This window comes from Mobula birostris, chromosome 20, assembly GCF_030028105.1.
Source record: "Mobula birostris isolate sMobBir1 chromosome 20, sMobBir1.hap1, whole genome shotgun sequence".
NCBI lineage: Eukaryota > Metazoa > Chordata > Chondrichthyes > Myliobatiformes > Myliobatidae > Mobula > Mobula birostris.
The window spans coordinates 58,884,075-58,904,995 of record NC_092389.1 but is presented as its reverse complement, the minus strand read 5'-3'; the positions used below and the strand labels follow the sequence as shown (position 1 = coordinate 58,904,995).

The following is a 20,921-nucleotide window of genomic DNA, read 5'->3' as shown; positions in this document are numbered from 1 at the left end:
ATAACCTCATACTTAACAATTGACACTAATGTCTTCCCACCCACAGAGGTGAGGCTAACTGGTCTATAACTTCATTTCTGCTGCCTTCCTCATGACTAAGAGTTGGGTGACATTTGTAATTTCCAGTCCTCTAGCACCATATCAGAGTCCAATGATTTTTGAAAGATCATTTCAAATGCCTGCACAATCTCTACCGCTACCTCTTTCAGAACACTAGGGTGCAGTTCATCTGGTCTGAGTGACTCATGTCCCTTTTTGAGCACCTTCTCCCTTGTAACAGTAACTGTACTCACTTTTCTTCCCTCACACTCTTCAACACCTGACACAGTGCCAGTGTCTTCCACAGTGAAGACTGATGAAAATACTCATTTAGTTCATCTGTCATCTCTTTGTCTCCTGTTATTATATATCCAGCCTCATTTTCTAGTGGTCCTATATCCACTGTCATCTCTATTTTATTTTTTCGCAATACTTGAAAGTCAATTTGATATTGTTTGTTTGTTTGACCTGCTGCGTTCGCCTGCAACTTTGATGTGTGTTGCTTGATATTGTTTGCTTACTTGTTTTATAAAGACAGGTGTGTAAAAGGGGCCTGAAGGATCATTGGAGACCCAAGTCACCCCAACAACAAACTGTACCAGTCGCTACCATACAGGAACTGGTACCGCAGCATAAAAGCCAGAACCAACAGGGTCCGGGGACAGCTTCTTCCACCGGGCTATCAGACTGATTAACTCGTGCTGAGACAACTGTATTTCTATGTTATATTGACTGGAATGTATACATATTATTTATCATTAATTACTATAAATTGCACATTTAGATGGAAGATTTTTCCTGCTCATTTATAGAAAGGATGTAAGTAATAAAGTCAATTCAATTCAATTCCATATTTCATTTTTCCCCTCCCAATCATATTTTTCAGTTCCTCTCAGTAGGTATTTAAAAGCCTCCCAATTCTCTGTCTTCCTATTAATTTTCACTTTGTTGTATGCCCACTCTTTGGCATTTACATTAGCTTGTCTTCCCTTATCAGCCACAATTGTACTATTTTGCCATTTGAGTATTTATTTATTTTTGGAATGTATCTATCCTTCACCTTCCTCATTTTCCCAGAATCTGACATCATTTCTGCTCTGCTGTCATTCCGGACAACATCTCCCTCCAATTTACTTTGGCCAACTCCTCTTTCAGACCACTGTAATTTCTTTTACTCCTCTGGAATACTACAACGTCAGACTTTACTTTTTTCCTTATCAAATCTCAAGTTGAACTCAGTCATGTTGTGAGCACGGCCTCCTCAGGTTTTTTTCCTAAGATATCATCTCCAGTTCAATACATAACACCCAATCCAGTAGAGCTGTTCCCCGAGTTGGCTCAATGCTAAACTGCACTAAAAAGTTATCACATGGCATTCAACAAATTCACTCTCTTGAGATCCATTATCAATCTAATGTTCCCAATTGACCTGCTTGTTGAATTCTCCCATGACTATTGTATCATTGTCTGTTTCATTGGCCTTCTCTATTTCCAGTTGTAATCTGTGGTCCACATCCAGCTACTGTTGGGATCCTGTATGTGACTGTCATCAGTGTCATTTTCACTTCTGAATTTCCTTAACTCAACCCACAAGGAATCAACATCTTCCAATCCTATGTTACATCTTTCTATTGATTTACCAGGAGAGCCATTTCACCCCCTCTGCCTACCTTCCTATACCACCGATACAATGTGTAACCTTGGACATTCATCTCCCAACTACAACCATCCTTCAGTCATGATTCCCTGATGGCCACAACATCATACCTGACAATCTGTAATCGAGCAACAAGATCATCCACCTTATTTCTCACACTCCATGATTGAGATATAACACTTTGTGTACCATACCTGCTACCTTTTTCATTCTGCATCCCTAATGCACTGATACTCACCCAGCTGGCTGCAGTTTTGTCCTCGTATCTGGCTGCCCCATCTGACAGTCTGACTGCACACTATCTTTGCATTTTTACCATCAGTCCTATCCCTTCACTCGTTCCTAACCACCCCCCCCCCAACAAATTAGTTTAAACCCTCCCCAACAGCTCTATCAAACCTCCCTGTGAGAATATTGTTCTCCCTCGGGTCCAGGTGCAACCCATCCCTTTTGAGCAGGTCATTTCTCCACCAGAAAAGATCCCAATGATCCAAAAACCTGAAGCCCTGCCCCCTGCACCAGCTTCTCAGGCATGCTTTAATCTGCCAAATTATCCTGCTCCTACCCTCACCAGCACGTCGCACAGGCAGCAATCCAGAAATTATAAACCTGAAGGTACTGCTTCTGAGCTTTCTACCAAGCTCTCCAAATTCTATTTTCAGGACCTCTTTGTTTTTACTTCCAATGTCATTTGTCCCAAAATATACCAACATATCCAGCTGTTTTCTCTCACTCTCTAAAATGCTGCAGACACAACCCGAAGCATCCCTGATTCTGGCACCTAGGAGGCAACATACCATTCAGGTGTTCCACTCACATCCACAGATTCTCCTGCCTGTTCCCCGACTGAGTCCCCAATCACTACCACTCCCCTCTTTTCCCTCGAACAACAGTGGGAGTTGCCAATCCAGAAGGAGGGAGACCTGCGTCAATCAGAGTCTGCACTCACAGTGCACGAAGGACTTGTGTATTTTTCTGACAAGCCCGGTGATCACACTGATGCCCGCTTTTATTCCCTACAATATCATCAAGTCAGTATTAATTTCCCAGCTCCTGTGGTAGGATTCAAACTCATGTCTTGGCGTGTTAGTGCAGTGTGCCTGGGATCGGGACACAGTGGTTCATCGGCCAGTCCCGTGTATTGGTTATATTGTGGCTCTGTGCTGGTGTGTTCAGGGGTCTGACATCTCCAGCTGACCATGTGACAGTGATGCCCCCCCCCCAGTCGGTGGGGTTGATGTGGAATAGACTTCAGTTCCACTTCAACCCAATATTACAGTAATCTTTGCCTCAAATTTGAAATTAATTGTGATCTCACAAACAAGAAGAAATGAATCTTTGTAAGTTTTACCTCGATTAATGGCATCAAGTGTTTCTCTCAGCACTGTGTTCAGCAAATAGATGTGATCAAATTTTTCAACCGGTAGGGCCTCATCTGTCACTGACAATTCCGGGACATCATCATTAATCCTGTAAATAATAAACTGATGGTGATAAACTGCTATTCTAAACTATTTTACAAATCCATACAGGGTTTCAGTAAAGAGCATGTCCTACCTCCTGTTCCGATGAGCTTCCCCCTGAAATAAATAAAACACAAATCTGAATAGACTGAGACTATCAACATCCTGAATTTCATCCAAACCGTTACAAGGTGTTGAAAATTCCCACTCCTGCAGTCACTCACACACACAGACAATACAGAACCAGGGGTTGAAAATTCCCACTCCTGCAGCCACTCACACACACAGACAATACAGAACCAGGGGTTGAAAATTCCCACTCCTGCAGTCACTCACACACACAGACAATACAGAACCAGGGGTTGAAAATTCCCACTCCTGCAGCCACTCACACACACAGACAATACAGAACCAGGAGTTGAAAATTCCCACTCCTGCAGTCACTCACACACACAGACAATACAGAACCAGGGGTTGAAAATTCCCACTCCTGCAGTCACTCACACACACAAACAATGCAGAACCAGGGGTTGAAAATTCCCACTCCTGCAGTCACTCGCACACACAGACAATACAGAACCAGGGGTTGAAAATTCCCACTCCTGCAGTCACTCACACACACAGACAATGCAGAACCAGGGGTTAAATTACAGGAAAGGTTTCTGAAAATTAGATCATTACTGAGAGGATGAAACTTACAGGAAAGACAGGACGGGTTGCGCATTTTCATCTGGATAAGACGTCAGGGTGATAAGATGGAGCAATTGAAGATCAGTGATGGATTTGATTGTGTGCATGTGGAGAAAGTATATCTATTTATGAGCAGATGAAATTCCAGATGGATCTTAATAAATCCCATAAGAAATTTAGTGAAGAGGATGTGGAACTCACTGGCACAGGAGTGATTGAAGCGGAACAGCAGAGATTGAATGTCATGGGGAAACTGGATGAACACGAGGGACCAGGGAGTTCGGGCACTGTTGCTGGGTGCGGTGAGTAGGTGGGAGGAGGTTTGTTTAGCAGGGAAACAGATAGGAGAAGATGGACCGAATGGTCTGTTTATGATGGAGAATGGGATATTATCCTGTATGAAGTTTATCCGAGAAAGTAAAGAAACAGTGAATGTTTCCGTAATCTGATGGAAACTGGGTATGGAGGATAAGTCTGATGTGTGGGTCACATTCTTTGTTCTCAGTGATTGACAGAGAGACCCTCACACCCACCGCACCAGACGCACTCACAGCCTGTGACTGGAACTGGGTGTTAATGGGAGATTTAGAGGATATTTAACAGGTAATTAAGGACACAGTCTGTAACTCTGTGTTATTTTCAGAGCAGATTACATTCTGTCCTGGAATGTACAGAAGTTGTGGAAGTCCAGTTCTGGGACAGCAACAACCCTGAATAGTTTCATCAATTGTCTGGTGAGAAACAGTTTACTGCCATTTGTAAATGCTGTGTGTAGGAGCAACGCACCTGTTTTCTGTCTGCAGTGTATTCTGTGTTACGTGTTTATTATGGTAACACGTCATGTGAGTGGGGGCGTGGGAAAAGCGAACCGAATAAGTTACATATTCGAACTTTGTTCTCAAAAGTTTTGAGCTGGGGACGGACGGATGTCATATCTTTGTTGAACGATACGTTGCAGCTTAATTTACGATTTATAATACTTAAGATTCATCGCTTCCAGATTGTATGTTGCTAATAGAGGATCGAATACATATCTTAGACATTTTGGAACGTCATCATTGGAGTGATTGGAGGGTGCGTCATTCAAGTATAACAATCTGTGTGAGGTTGCCTGCAGCGGCAATTGATTTGTTAGAACTGGCCACTGTGCTGTGTTTATTTCAAATATACCACTGTTCATTCCGTGCCCTTTGACAGGAACAAATTGAAATATAATCCCTCACCTTGAGAAATATCACACTGTCTTTTTGATCCATCTGTTCCTTTAACTTTGAGATTTCCTCCTGAATCAACCCGATATTCTCTTGAATCTCTCGAATATTTTTCTCCATTCGATTTAGAATCCTCTCCTCTTCCTCCCTGAGATCCCTGAGTAAGCTCTGCTCTTTCTCAGTGATAATCTGGCGCAGTTCTGCAAACTGAGACGTGATGTGGGTCTGAGCGCTTTGTGACTGTTCCTATCGAATGAAAGGTGAAGATTAATTTACTATATTGCTGTCTGTATTTCCTGATGACGTTAAGGTGACCATTCGGTCCATTAAAGTCCATGCTTCTGAATCATTCCCGTCAACACCATTCCCTCACGTTTTCCTGAAACCTCCCTCATTGACCTATTAACTCCTACCTGATTCACATACAACCTCCCCCACCTTCACAGGGTTAATTGTAATTAACCATTCATCCAGCATGTCCTTGGGATGTGTCTGAAACTGTCGTGGTCACAGGAAGAGCATGCAAACTCCACACGGACAGTACCAGAGGTCAGGATCGAACCCGAGTCACTAGAGCTGCGATACTCTGCTATTCTGCATTAAAGGGAGCAAAACTATACAGTAATATCAGAAAATCCGCTCAGGAAGCCTCACCCGAACTCCGGAAATCTTCTCTTTCTGTTGCTGCTCCTTTTCCTGGAAGTCTGATTTCTTTTTTGTGAGAGAGTCTAAGGAATATTTTAGCTGATCCTGAAAGTCAGAGAGCGTAAGAAATAGAAAAAAAGGTAGAACAAAAGAAACGGGATCAAACGCGATTACCGCACACAAAATGCCAGAGAAACTCAGCATCTACAGTGGCATGCAAAAGTTTGGGCACCCCGGTCAAAATTTCTTTTACTGAGAATAGCTAATCGATTAAAAGATGAACTGATTTCTAAAATGCATAAAGTTAAAGATGACAGATTTCTTTAATGTTCTAAGCAAATATGTTTTTTTTTATTTCCATATTTTGCGTTTTCAAAATAACAATAACATTGCGGCCTAGAAGTTCTATTTTAACTTCATCAGTCCACAGGACTTGTTTCCAAAATGCATCAGGCTTGTTTGGATGTTCTTTGAACTCTTCAAATAGAACTTTTTGGCCACAATGAGCAAAGGTATGTTGGAGCAAAAGAGGGTGCAGGATTTCATGAAAAGAACCCCTCTCCAACTGTTCAGCACGGGGGTGGACCGATCATGTTTTGGGCTTGTGTTGCAGCCAGTGGTCTGGGGAACATTTACTGGTAGAGGGAAAAATGAATTTAATTAAATACCAGCAAATTCTGGAAGCAAATGTCACACCGTCTGTAAAAAAGCTGAAAAGAGGATGGCTTCTGCAACAGGATAATGAACCTAAACACACCTCAAAATCCACAATGGACTACCTCAAGAGGCGCAAGCTGAAGATTTTGCCATGGCCCTCACAGTCCCCCCGACCAAAATATCATCAAGAATCTGTGGATAGAACTCAAAAGAGCAGTGCATGCAAGACGGCCCAAGAATCTCACAGAACTTGAAGCCTTTTGCAAGGTAGAATGTGCAAAAATCAACCAAACATGAAATGAAAGACTCAGCTGGCTACAGAAAGTGTTTACAAGCTGTGATACTTGCCAAAGAGGGTGTTACTAAGTACTGACCATGCAGGGTGCCCAAACTTTTGCTTCGGGCCCTTTTCCTTTTTTGTTATTTTGAAACTGTAAAAGATGGAAATAAAAACATTTCTTGCTTAAAATATTAAAGAAATGTGTCATCTTTAACTTCATGCCTTTTGGAAATCTGTTCATTTTTACTCGCTTAGCTATTCACAGGAACAGAAGTTTTGACCAGGAGTGCCCAAACTTTTGCAAGCCACTGTATGCAGGGCAAAGAAACAGTCGGTGTTTCGGGATGAGACCCTTCACTAGGACTGGGAAGGAATGGGGCAGAAGCCAGAATAAAAAGGTTGGGGTGGATAACCAGCTGACAGGTGACGGGTGAGACAACGTGAGGGGGAACCTGGGTGAGGGTGATGAAGTAAGAAGCTGGGAGGGGACAGGTGGAAGAGGCAAAGAGCTGAAGAAGGAGGAAACTAACACGAGAGGACAATTGGCCATGGAAGTAAAGGGAGGAATTCGGTCTGTTTGGGCCCCTGAATGGTGACGAGGGAGGAGGTGTAGAAGTCAGGTGTATCACCTGTCCCGTTTACAGGTATCGGTGTCAGGAGGGAGATCAGTGGGGAGGAGCGAGTGGATAAGGGAGTTACGTGGAGAGCGATCTCGACGGAGAGCGGAGAGTTGTGGAAGTGACATGGCGTTGGGATGTGCTTGGTGATAGAATCCCATTAGAGATGGCGAAAGGTGGGGGAATGATGTGTTGTTTACGGAGGCTCGTGCCGTGGATAATGACGATGGGGTGAGTATCAAATTCAGGTTAGTTTTACCTTGTAGATTTTAACAGCTTCTTTAATCGGCAGGAATCGGTGCTCTCGGTGTTCCTGCGCAACTGCACAGATCAGACAGATCAGTGTCTTGTCCGTTTCACAGAACAGCTTCAGTTCTTCCTCATGTTCCTCGCAGTGAAGTTTACCTTCCTTCCCTTTCTGATTCAGGTTTAAATTTCGAATTTTTTCAACCAGATTTGCTAAGGCCCGACTGGCCCTGAGGGTGCGGTCTGCAATCTCCTCTCTACACTCCGGGCAGGAGTTTCTCTCCTCCCTTTCCCAACACCGTGTGATACAAGAGCGACAGAAGTTGTGCGCGCACTCCAGCGACACCGGATCTGTGAAGAAATCCAGGCAGATGGGACAAATTGCCTCCTCGCTCAAACTCTCGACCTGTCCTTTCGAAGCCATGTTAACTCCTGGCACTTCCTGATTCAGAACGCTGCCGATCCCCTGCAGTACCGCGATTGTCCACTACAGGCGCTGCAGACTCAGCGAATGAACATTACGTTACTGCCTGTGATTTCCACACCAGGGTGGGATCGGAAACACATAAACTGGTCGGAAATAAACACTTGGCCATGGACTGCCCAAGCCCGGCTGCAAAAGGAGGATGGTGGGCATGGGGCTAGTAATCCCAGTGCGACAGATACTTCAGGGAACGCTGGAGAGCTGCTGTTGGCCTGTGCCCCAGTAGGCGTGATGGGCGAAGGAAGAAGCAGAACAGAAATGAAGCCGGAGAGAAGAGCCTGGTTCAGTCTGAGGCAGGACTGAAAGGGGCAAGTTCTGAAAAGAGAGGCACAAGAGACTGCAGATGCTGGAATCTCGAGTCAGAAATATGATGCTGAAGGAGCTGAGGGGGTCAGGCAGCATCTGTGGAGGGGAATGTAAAATCGACTTTCCGGGTCGGGATCCTTCATCTGGACTGTCTCAACCCGAAATGCCTGACCTGATGAGTAATTCCAGCAGCTCCTTTTTATTGTTTCTCCAGGTCTAAAGAGAGTAAGGCTTGGGTGCAAAACGGTGGCAAATATTGAAAGCAACTATTAAATTAGTTAATGCCATGAAAATGGGGTTATGGAGAGCATATTGTGCTTTGAGGAGACAGATGAAGTGGTAATGACCGACCTGTGACTACAGGGGGAAAAAAGCACAGGACCGGACATTCAACGTCACAGGGAGCAAAACATTATTTTTTCGGTAACATCCTGATTTCAACAGCCCTTCGTGAGAGAAACTTCGTGATTTAACGCATGTCCATCCCGGCTCCAATGGAAGGCCCGGTCTCCCTGACTCAGCCCAGAAGTTGAATATTATTATGGTGACTAAAGTCCATATAGATATTCACAGGGATAAATCGTGCAGTGCCTTTACCCAGTGATTTTACATTCTTTGTCAGTGGGGTATTTAGTGCTATTTTACATTCGATAAAACCGATAGGACTGTTGTCGCTCATGTGCCCCCGGGGTGTTTCACTACGACAATAATTGAGAAGCTTCCTCAGCCAACCCGGCCCCTCCCTGTCCAGGAGCAGGGGGACCCTGTAGTTTCAATGGTGTCCCTGCAGCCTGGAAAGTGCCGGTCGGCAACATTCCTGTACGACAGGGGTTCCCAACATTTTCCATGCCATGGATCAATGTCATTAACCGTGGACCCCAGGTTGGGAACATCAGCTCTACGGACATCTCGATGTGATGACAGACCAACAGGCTTTGGGGGTCTTCCACCAAGATGATGATCTGCCAGCAGCACTTGATGTCCGTCTTTCTGTGTGTCCAGGGAACAGCCCGAAGATCAGTGACCCTTCTGTCACGCAGCTGCTGTGACACAGGCCCTTGCATCTTTCTCCACACATCTTCACCAGCCCACAGTCCGCAAAGAGCTGAGTGACCGTCTCGTCTCCACTGCAGTAATCTCGGGGCAGCGCGCTGTGGGAGTGATCTCCGGGCACGCAGCAAGGATCAGAAAGGGAGGCCCCTCTCGCCGCCAGACAGGTAAGGTCTTGGTGCCTGTTGGTGAGATCTGGTGATGAGGTATTCTGCCAGATGGTCTGGACTGTCTGCTCAGGGAACCACTCCACTGTGTCCATCCAGTCCTTCTCCTGCAGTAACTGCAGGACATTCCGTGCTGACCACTGTCTGATGTTTTTGTGGTCAAAGCTGCTGGTCTGAAAGAACTGTAACCAACATCATTATCACAAGGTTCACATGGAGAAGCTTCCTGACTGAGACAGACACAGTCTCACAGGGTATTTACAGGGTAGGGGTAGGAATGATGTTTCTCCCCGGCTGGGGTGTGAAACCAGGGGTCACAGACTCAAAATCCGAAGTCACCTCAGCAGGACTGAGATGCGGAGAAATTTCCTCACACAGAGCGCGGTGAATCTTTTGAATTTTCTCCGCAAGGATTCTAAATTCAAACGACAAATTTCGGGGCTCGGCGAAGTTCGGAACGTTGAAGGAAAGTGGCACTGAGGTCAAAGATCAGCCATGTTCTGAGTGAGGGGCAGAACAGCACAAGGGGCCGAATGGCAACGCCTGCTCCTGTTTCTTATTTTCTAAAGCACGAGTTTACCTTTGCGTCTTGTTCTCCCTTGGCCTTCAGCCTGTCGGATTGCACAGGGGAGCGGTGAGAGCTCCAGAGATCCATCAGCAGACGCTGAGGTTATTTCATGTTCTCGTTATTTATCGATATTTATTTATATTTGCATTTTCACAGTTTGTTACCTTCAGCACTCTGGTTGATCTTTCACTGCCTGATTTTGCTGTGGTTACTATTCTATACTTTTTCTAAGTATGTCTGCAGGAAAATGATTCTTGGGGTTGTACGTGGTGATTTATATGTACTCGGATAATAAAATTTACTTTTAAATTTGAGTTTCGGGGAACTTCCTTTGATTCTGAAAACGAACTGAGACTGACATCTCCAGCTCCCAGTAGCAGCCCGTTCTCTGACAAACTCTCAGCCATTCAGCGATCACTGCTGGGAGAAGGATGTTCTCAGTGGCTGAGGGGTGTCAGTGGGCGGGACGCTGAGCGCTGGAAGCGGGCCGGAGTCTGGAACCGGGACCGAGTGAGGCCGGAGACTGGGAGCTGCGCCTCGGGTTTCGGCTGCAACACCGGCGGGTCCTGAATCCTTTCGAAGGCAGAGCTGAAGAGACTGACGGAGATTCCGTGATATGTTTCAGCTACACGGAGGGCGCCCGGCCTTTCCCCGCCGAGGATCGGGGCCTGTTGTCTGGACTCGTCCCCTGCTGCTGGGAGACGGGAGCTGCCCCGCAGCGGCTGCCGATTGATCTCCGGAGCTCTCACCGCTCCCCTGTGCAATCCGAATGGCTGAAATCCAAAGGAAAACAAGGCACAAAGGTAAACTCGTGCTTTAGAAAATAAGAAACAGGAGCAGGCGTGGCCATTCGGCCCGTTGCGCCTGTCCTACCCTTACCTCAGAATACACCCGATCTTTGACCTCAGCGCCACTTTCCTGCAACGTTCCCAGCATCGCAGAGCCCTTAAATTTGGCTTTTTGAATTTAGAAAACTTGTGAAGAAAATTCCAAATATTCACCACAATCTGAGTGAGGAAATTTCTCCGCACCCTGTCAAAACCCTGTGAAACTGTGTCTGTCTCAGTCAGACCACCTCTCATTTCTCTAGTTTTGAGACAGGCCCAGTCAGTGTAATCTCCCTGAGGACACTACCACATCCCTGAAATCAATCTGGGAAAATCCTTCATTCCCTTTATCCCATAGACTGTCTCTGGGAAGGAGACCAGACCTGTGCACAGTGTTCCATGTTGGCCCTCAACAGGACCCCACATACCTTCAGAGGAGATCTTTATTCTTGTATTAGACCATGAGACCATTTTCCCTATCATGTCTGTTTAACCATTTCATCATGACTGATCAATTTTTCCTGTCTGCAGCTACAGTATCTCCTGCCGCACCCTCCACCCCGTATCCCGTCATGCCCTGACCAATCAAAAATCAATCAACCTCTGTCTTCAATATACATAATGACTTGGCCTCCCAAGCTGCCTTGGGCAAAGATTTCCACAGACTCAGTTCTCTCTGCTACAGAAATTCATCCTCATCTCCGCTCCAAAAGGAACCCCTCTATATTGAGGCTATGTCCTCTGGTCTTCGACCCGCCCACCAGAGGAAACACCTTCTCCACATTCACTCCATCACAGTCCTTCAGTATTCAATAGGTTTCAATTAGGGTACCCTTCAGTCTTCTGAATTCCAGTGAATTCAGGCCCAGAGCCATCGAGCAATTTTCATATAACAAGCCATTTAATCCTGGAATCATTTTCATGAACCGCATTTGAACCCTTTCCAGTTTCAGCTCACCCTTTCCAAGATAAGGGACACAAAACTGCTCTCAGTACTCCAAGTGAGCCTCACCAGTGCTTTATAAAGACTCAACATTACATCTTTGCATTTGTCGTCTCGTCCTCTTCAAGTGAATGGTGACAACACATATGCCTTCCTCACCACAGCCACCTGCAAATTAACCTTCAGGGAGTCCTGCACAGGGACTCCCAAATCCCTTTGCATCTCAGTTTTTGAATTTTCTCTCCATTTAGAAAATAGTCCATTAGACAATAGCTGCAGGAGTAGGCCATTCGGCCCTTCGAGTCAGCACCGCCATTCACTGTGATCATGGCTGATCATCCACTATCGGTATCCAGTTCCTACCTTATCCCCATAACCTTTGATTCCACTATCTTTAAGAGCTCTATCCATCTCTTTTTTGAAAGCATCCAGAGACTTGGCCTTCTGGGGCAGAGCATTCCATTTATCCACAACTCTCTGGGTGAAAAAGTTTGTCCTCAACTCCGTTCTAAATGGCCTACCCCTAATTCTTAATCCGTGGCCTCTTGGTTCTGGACTCACCCATCAGCGGGAACATGCTTCCTGCCTGCAGCGTATCCAATCCCTTAATAATCGTATATGTTTCAATAAGATCCCCTCTCAGCTTTCTAAATTCCAGAGAATACAAGCCCAGTCGCTCCAATCTTTCAACATATGACAGTCCCGGCATCCCGGGAATTAACCTTGTGAACCCACGCTGCACTCCCTCAATAGCAAGAATGTCCTTCCTCAAATTTGGAGACCAAAACTGTACATAGTACTCCAGGTGTGGTCTCACTGGGGCCCTGTACAGCTGCAGAAGGACCTCTTTGCTCTTATACTCAATTCCCCTTGTTATGAAGGACAGCATGCCATTAGCTTTCTTCACTGCCTGCTGTACTTGCATGCTTGCTTTCAGTGACTGATGTACAAGAACACCTCGATCTCGTTGTGCTTCCCCTTTTCCTAACTTGACTCCATTTAGATAATAATCTGCCTTCCCGTTCTTACCACCAAAGTGGATAACCTCACATTTATCCACATTAAACTGCATCTGCCCACTCACCCAGCCTGTCCAAATCACCTTGCATTCTCATAACATCCTCCTCACATTTCACACGGCCACCCAGCTTTGTGTCATCGGAAAATTTGCTAATGTTACTTTTAATTCCCTCATCTAAATCATTAATATATATTGTGAACAGCTGCAGTCCCAGCACTGAACCCTGCAGTACCCCACTGGTCACCGCCTGCCATTCCGAAAGGGACCCGTTAATCGCTACTAGTTGTTTTCTGTCAGCCAGCCAATTTTCAATCCATGTCAGTACTCTGCCCCCAATACCATGTGCCCTAATTTTGCCCACTAATCTCCTATGTGGAACTTTATCAAAGGCTCTCTGAAAGTCCAGGTACAGTATAAGAACCATAAGACACAAGAGCAAAATTAGGCCATTTGGCCCATCGAGTCTGCTCCACCATTCAATCATGGCTGATCCTTTTTTAAAATCTCCTCCTCAATCCCAGAACCTGGCCTTCTGTTTGTAACCTTTGCTGTCATGTCCAAACAAGAAGCTGTCAATCTCTGCATTAAATACACCCAACGACCTGGCCTTCACAGCTTCATGTGGCAACAAATTCCACAAATTCACCACCCTTTGCTGAAAGAAATTTCTTCGCATCTCTGTTTTGAAAGGGTGCCCCTCTATTCTGAGGCTGTGCCCTCTTGTCCTGGACACTCCCAGCATGGGAAACATCCTTTCTATATCTACTGTCTTGGCCTTTCAACATTCTAAAGGTTTCAATGAGATCCCCCCCCACACCTCATCCTTCTGAATTCCCGCAAGTACAGACCCAGAACCATCAAACATTCCTCGTATGATAACCCTTTCATTCCTGGAATCATCCTTGTGAACCTCCTCTGGACCTTCTCCAATGCCAGCACATCTTTTCTCAGATGAGGGGGCCAAAAATGTTCACAATACTCAAGGTGAGGCCTCACCAGTGCCTTATAAATCCTCAGCATCACCTCCTTGCTCTAGTATTCTAGACCTCTTGAAATGAATGCTCAGATGGCATTTGCCTTCCTCATCACCGAACCAACTCAACCTGCAAGTTAACCTTCAGGGTGTTCTGCACAAGGACTCCCAAGTCCAAGTGCAGCTCAGATTCTTGGATTTTATCCCCATTTAGAAAATATTCCACTCGTTTATTTCTACTGCCAAAGTGCCTGACCAGGTATTTTACAACATTGTATTTAATTTGTCATGTTCTTGCCCATTCTCCCAATCTGTCTAAGTCCTTCTGCACCCTACCTGATTCCTCAACAGTACCAGCCCCTCCACCAATCTTCGTGTCATCTGCAAACTTGGAAACAAAGCCATCTATTCCATCATCTAAATCATTAATATACAGAATAAAATAAGTGGTCTCAAAACCGACCCCTGCGGAGCACCACTAGTCACTGGCAGCCAACCAGAAACTGATCTTTTTATTCCCACTTGCTGCCTCCTACCAATCAGCCAATGCTCCAACCATGTTAGTAACTTTACTGTTATACCATAGGCTCTTAACTTGGTAAGCAGCCTCATGTGTGGCACCTTGTCAAAGGCCTTCTGGAAGTCCCAATACACAACATCCACTGCATCCCCTTTATCTATCCTACTTGTAATCTCCTTAAAGAATTCCAACAGTTTTGTCAGGTAAGATTTTCCCTGAAGGAAACCATTCTGACTTTGTACCATCTTGTCCTGTGTCACCAAGTACTCTATCAGCTCATCCTTAACAATTGACTCTAACATCTTCCCAACCACTGAGGCCAGGCTAACTGGTCTATAATTTCCTTTCTGCTGCCTTCCTCCTGTCTTGAAGAGTGGAGTAACATGTGCAATTTTCCAGTCCTCTGGCACCATGCCAGAGTCCATTGATTTTTGAGAGATCACTTCTAATTCCACAACAATCTCTGGTGCTACCTCTTTCAGAACCCTAGGGTGCAGTTCCTCTGGTCCGGGAGACTTACGTACCTTTAGGTCTTTCAGCTTTTTGAGCAGCTTTTCTCTTGAAACAGCAACTGCACCCACTTCTCTTCCTTCACACATTACAACATCAGGCACACTGCTAGTGTCTTCCACAGTGAAAACTGACAGAAAATACTCATTTAGTTCATCAGCCATCTCCTTGTCCCCTGTTATTATTTCTCCTGCCTCATTTTCTAGCGGTCCTATGTCCACTGTCATTTCTCTTTTGTTTTTAACATACTTGAGAAAACTCTTCCTATCCACTTTGTTATCATTTGCTAGTTTGGTTTCAGATTTCATCTTTTCCCTTCTAATTATTTTTTAATTGCTCTCTGTAGGTTTTTAAAACTGTTCCAATTGTCTACCTTCCCACTAACCTTTGCTTTGTTGGGGGGCCTGTATATATCTGCCATCAATGTCCTTTTAACCTTGCAGTTTCTTAACTCAATCTACAATGATTCAACATCTTCTGACTCCATGTCTCATTTTCCACTGATTTGTTGTCATTCTTTACCGGTAGAGCCACATCACCCCCTCTGCCAACCTTCCAATATAACGTGTAAACTGGGACATTCTGCTCCCAACTATAACCATCCTTCAGCCACCATTCAGTGATGGCCACAACATCATGCGTGGCAATCTGTAATATTGCAACAAGATCATCCACCTTACTTCCTATACTACGTGCATTTAGATACAGCACCTTGAGTACTGTATCCTTTCTGATTTTGCATCCCTAATGGTTTGTTGGCTGCATCTAAGTCCCAACACCTGCCTGTCCTTCCTGACAGTCTGACTGCACGCTGTTTTCACTTGTTTACCACCCATCTTAATCTGAGTCTTTTCACTCCGATTCCCACCCCGCCCTGCCAAGTCAGTTTACACCCTCCCCAACAGCTCCGACAAATAGAAACCATAGAAAAACTACAGCACAGAAACAGGCCTTTTGGCCCTTCTTGGCTGTGCCAAACCATTTTCTGCCTAGTCCCACTGACCTGCACATGGACCATATCCCTCCATACACCTCCCATCTGTGTATCTATCCAAAAAATTCTTAAATGTTAAAAAAGAACCCGCATTTACCACCTCGTCTGGCAGCTCATTCCATACTCCCACCACTCTCTGTGTGAAGAAGCTCCCCCCTAATGATCCTTTTAAACTTTTCCCCCCTCACCCTTAACCCATGTCCTCTGGTTTTTTTCTCCCTGTGCCTCAGTGGAAAAAGCCTGCTTGCATTCACTCTATCTATACCCATCATAATTTTATACACCTCTATCAAATCTCCCCACATTCTTCTACGCTCCAGGGAATAAAGTCCTAACCTTTTCAACCTTTCTCTGTAACTGAGTTTTTCAAGTCCTGGCAACATCCTTGTAAACCTTCTCTGCACTCTTTCAACCTTATTTATATCCTTCTGTAAATTGGTGACCAAAACTGAACATAATACTCCAGATTCGGCCTCACCAATGCCTTATACAACCTCATCATAACATTCCAGCTCTTATACTCAATAATTTGATTAATAAATGCCAATGTACCAAAAGCTCTCTTTATGACCCTATCTACCTATGACGCCACTTTTAGGGAATTTTGTATCTGTATTCCCAGATCCCTCTGTTCTACTGTACTCCTCAGTGCCTTACCATTAACCCTGTATGTTCTACCTTGGTTTGTCCTTCCAACGTGCAATACCTCACACTTGTCTGTATTAAACTCCATCTGCCATTTTTCAGCCCATTTTTCCAGCTGGTCCAAGTCCCTCTGCAGGCTCTGAAAACCTTCCTCACTGTCTACTACACCTCCAATCTTTGTATCATCAGCAAATTTGCTGATCCAATTTACCACATTATCATCCAGATCATTGATATAGATGACAAATAACAATGGACCCAGCACTGATCCCTGTGGCACACCACTAGTCACAGGCCTCCACTCGGAGAAGCAATTCTCTACCACCACTCTCTGGCTTCTTCCATCGAGCGAATATCTAATCCAATTTACCACCTCTCCATGTATACCTAGCGACTGAATTTTCCTAACTAACCTCCCATGCGGGACCTTGTCAAAGGCCTTACTGAAGTCCATGTAGAGGATATCCACTGCCTTCCCTTCATCCACTTTCCTGGTAACCTCCTTGAAAAACACCAATAGATTGGTCAAACATGACCTACCACGTACAAAGCCATGTTGACTCTCCCTAATAAGTCCCTGTCTATCCAAATGCTTGTAGATTCTGTCTCTGAGTACTCCTTCCAATAACTTACCTACTACCGACGCTAAACTTACCGGCCTATAATTACCCGGATTACTTTTCGATGCTTTTTTAAACAACGGAACAACATGAGCTACTCTCCAATCCTCCGGCACCTCACCTGTAGACAGCGACATTTTAAATATTTCTGCCAGGGCCCCTGCAATTTCAACACTAGTCTCCTTCAAAGTCCAAGGGAACACCCTGTCAGGTCCTGAGGATTTATCCACTTTAATTTTCCTCAAGACAGCAAGCACCTCCTCCTTTTCAATCTGTACAGTTTCCATGATCTCACTACTTGTTTCCCTTAATTCCATAGACTTCATGCCAGCTTCCTTAGTAAATACAGACGCAAAAAAGCGATTTAAGATCTCCCCCATTTCCTTTGGTTCCACACATAAAAGACCACTCTGATCTTCAAGAGGACCAATTTTATCCCTTACAATCCTTTTGCTCTTAATATACCTGTAAAAGCTCTTTGGATTATCCTTCACTTTGACTGCCAAGGCAACTTCATGTCTTCTTTTAGCCCTCCTGATTTCTTTCTTAAGTATTTTCTTGCACTTCTTATACTCCTCAAGCACCTTATTTACTCCCTGTTTCCTATACATGTCATACAACTCCCTCTTCTTCTTTATCAGAGTTGCAATATCCCTTGAGAACCAACGTTCCTTATTCCTATTCATTTTGCTTTTAATCCTGACAGGAACATACAAACTCTGCACTCTCAAAATTTCTCCTTTTAAGGCTTCCCACCTACCAATCACATCCTTGCCAGAGAACAACCTGTCCCAATCCACACTTTTTCGATCCTTTCTCATTTCTTCAAATTTGGCCTTCTTCCAGTTCAGAAACTCAACGCTAGGACCAGATCTATCCTTGTCCATGATCAAGTTGAAACTAATGGTGTTATGATCACTGGAACCAAACCGCTCCCCTACACAGACTTCCGTCACCTGTCCTAACTCGTTTCCTAACAGGAGATCCAATAATGCATCCCCTCTAGTTGGTCCCTCTATATACTGATTTAGAAAACTTTCCTGAACATATTTTACAAACTCTAAACTATCTAGACCCCTAACAGTATGGGAGTCCCAATCAATGTATGGAAAATTAAAATCCCCTACCACCACAACTTTATGTTTCCTGCAGTTGTCTGCTATCTCTCTGCAGATTTACTCTTTCAATTCTCGTTGACTATTGGGTGGTCTGTAATACAATCCCCCTAATCTGGCCATACCTTTCCTGTTTCTCAGCTCCACCCATAAGGACTCAGTAGACAAGCCCTCTAATCTGTCCTGCCAGAGCACTGCTGTAATATTTTCCCGAACAAGCAATGCTACTCCCCCACCATTCATTCCTCTGCCTCGATCACATCTGAAACATTGGAACCCTGGAATATTAAGCTGCCAGTCCTGCCCCTCCTGTAGCCAAGTTTCACTAATTGCTATAACATCATAATTCCATGTGTCAATCCACGCCCTCAACTCATCCACCTTCCCCGCAATACTCCTAGCATTGAAATATATACACCGCAGAAGATTTTTACCACCACTCACAACCTTTCTATTAGCGGATTTGCTTGAACTTTTAACATTTATTTTCACCCCAGCCACACTGTCAGCTCTGGCACTCTGGTTCCCATCCCCCTGCAAATCTAGTTTAAAGCCTCCCCAATAGCATTAACAAATCTCCCTGAAAGGATATTGGTCCCCCTGTAGTTCAAGTGTAACCCGTCTCTCTTGTACAGGTCCCACCTGCCCCAGAAGAGGTCCCAATGATCCTGAAATCTGAAACCCTGCCCCCTACAGCATTTCCTTAGCCACTTGTTCATCCTCCAGAGCATCCTATTCCTACCCTCACTGGCACGTAGCACAGGTAGCAATCCTGAGATTACCACCCTTGAGCTCCTGCTTTTCAACTTCCTACCAAGCTCTCCATACTCACTCTCCAGGACCTCCTCACTCTTCCTTGCTATGTCATTGGTACCGATGTGCACCACAACATTTGGCTGATCACCCTCCCACTTCGGAATGTCATGCAAGCGATGAGAGACATCCTTGACCCTGGCACCCGGGAGGTAACAAGCCATCCTGGATTCTCTGTCACGACCACAGAACCTCCTATCTGCACCGCTAACTATCGAGTCCCCTATCACTACCGCTGTCCTCTTTTTCCCCCCTCCCTTCTGCATTGCAGAGCCAGACTCAGTGCCAGAGATCCGGCTACTGCAGCTAGTCCCAGGTAAGTCATCCCCCCCCAACAGTATCCAATGCGGTGTACTTGTTGTTGAGGGGAATGGCCACCGGGGAACCCTGCTCTGCCTGCCCTTTCCTCTTCCCTCGCCTCATAGTGACCCAATTTCCTGTCCTCTGCTCCTTAGGCGTAACTACCTCCCTGTAGCTACTATCTCTAATCTCCTCATTGTCCTGAATGATCCGCAGGTATCCAGCTCCTGCTCCAGTTCCCTAACGCGGTTTGTTAGGAGCTGCAGCTGGATGCACTTCTTGCAGGTGTCGTTGTCCGGGACACCAGAGGGCTCCCTGACTTCCCACATCCTGCAAGAGGAGCATTCCAACATCCTGCCTGGCATTCTCTGTACTCTGAACAATCTGAACAAAGAAACTTACCGGAACCTACCCTGGCCTCTGCCTGTTCTTGCCGAAGCCTGTTGAGCCAAAGCCGTCCCACTCTGACTCAGTCCACTCCGGCGATGGCCGTTGTATATGGTGGTCTGCTTTTAAACCTTGGCACGCTACGTCACGCGCCTGCGCAGTGCAGACCCTTCTCCCCGAGCAGTGTTTAAAAAAAATGACTTTTTTTTACCCGATTTCTTCACTCTCTTCTTCCCAGCTGCTTGCTTCGACTGAAACCTATGACTGCGTTCCTCTACATGGTTCTAACTCCATAATCGACTTCACAGATGACACCACGGTGGTTGGCCTGATCAGAGGGGATGACGAGACGGGCTACAGAGACGAGGTCCAGCACATGGCCTCATGGTGTGCCGACAACAATCTGGCCCTTAACACCCAGGAGACCAAGGAGATAATTGTGGACTTCAGGCATGCTAAGAGTCACACTCACATCCCCATCTACATCAACGGAACTGTAATGGACCGTGTATCAAGCTTAAAATTGCTTGGTGTCCACATTTCCGAGGATCTCACCTGGTCCCTGAACTCCGCCATCCTGATGAAAAAGGCGCAACAGCGCCTTTATTTCCTGTGGAGCATCAAGACAGCTCACCTCTGTCCCAGGATACTGATGGACTTTTACCACTGTACCATTGAGAGCATAATCACCGAATGTATCTTAGTGTCGTATGGCAGTTGTACCGTTTCAGACCGCAAAGCACTCCAGCGTGTGGTGAAAACTGCCCAGCGGATTATCGGCACCCAATTGCTCACCGTTGAGAACATCTACCATAAACGCTGCCTGGGCAGAGTGAAAAGCATTATCAAGGATGCATCTCACCCTAACTATGGACTTTTTACTCTCCTCCCATCCGGTAGGCGCTCCAGGAGCCTCCACTCCCGCACCAGCAGACACAGGAAGAGCTTCTTCCCTGAGGCTGTGACACTGCTGAACCTCTCATCACAGCGCTAAGCAGTATTACATCCATGTTGTACTGTCTCAGTACTGTTATATTTGTGTGCTGTAGCACTTTTTTATTTGCAGCTATTTTGAAAATAACACTTCTTTGCATTTCTGGTCAGATGTTAACTGCATCTCATTGGCTTTGCATCTGTACTCGGCACAATGGCAATAAAGTTGATCTAATCCAA

General features: G+C 45.4%; 2 protein-coding genes and 1 pseudogene across 2 annotated transcripts in view; 2 read left to right on the top strand and 1 right to left on the bottom strand.

Annotated features, from left to right (window-relative positions):
* The window catches only part of LOC140185373 (zinc-binding protein A33-like), a 16,389-nt gene extending 7,740 nt beyond the window's left edge, over positions 1-8,649 (bottom strand). The window contains exons 1-5 of the mRNA XM_072238756.1: positions 7,519-8,649; positions 5,715-5,810; positions 5,073-5,306; positions 3,254-3,276; positions 3,048-3,166 (exon numbers count right to left, since the gene is read on the bottom strand). Coding sequence (XP_072094857.1) covers positions 3,048-3,166; positions 3,254-3,276; positions 5,073-5,306; positions 5,715-5,810; positions 7,519-7,929 — 883 coding nt within the window. The 5' untranslated portion in view covers positions 7,930-8,649. The remainder of the gene's footprint in view (positions 1-3,047; positions 3,167-3,253; positions 3,277-5,072; positions 5,307-5,714; positions 5,811-7,518) is intronic.
* LOC140185006 (uncharacterized) overlaps positions 1-20,921 on the top strand; it is a 686,808-nt pseudogene that overhangs the window by 208,451 nt on the left and 457,436 nt on the right.
* Positions 8,459-20,921, top strand: LOC140185474 (uncharacterized). The gene is made up of 3 exons (XM_072238810.1): positions 8,459-8,474; positions 10,555-10,883; positions 19,987-20,921. Exons 1-3 carry the CDS (start codon positions 8,459-8,461, stop codon positions 20,740-20,742), a joined length of 1,101 nt encoding a protein of 366 aa, XP_072094911.1. The 3' UTR covers positions 20,743-20,921.

What these genes read in the sequence shown, in the direction of transcription:
- LOC140185474 (XM_072238810.1), top strand. An exon ending in AAGGAAAACAAGGCACAAAG is followed by an intron (nt 10,884 to 19,986) that starts GTAAACTCGTGC and finishes TCTTCTTCCCAG; the next exon opens with CTGCTTGCTTCGACTGAAAC.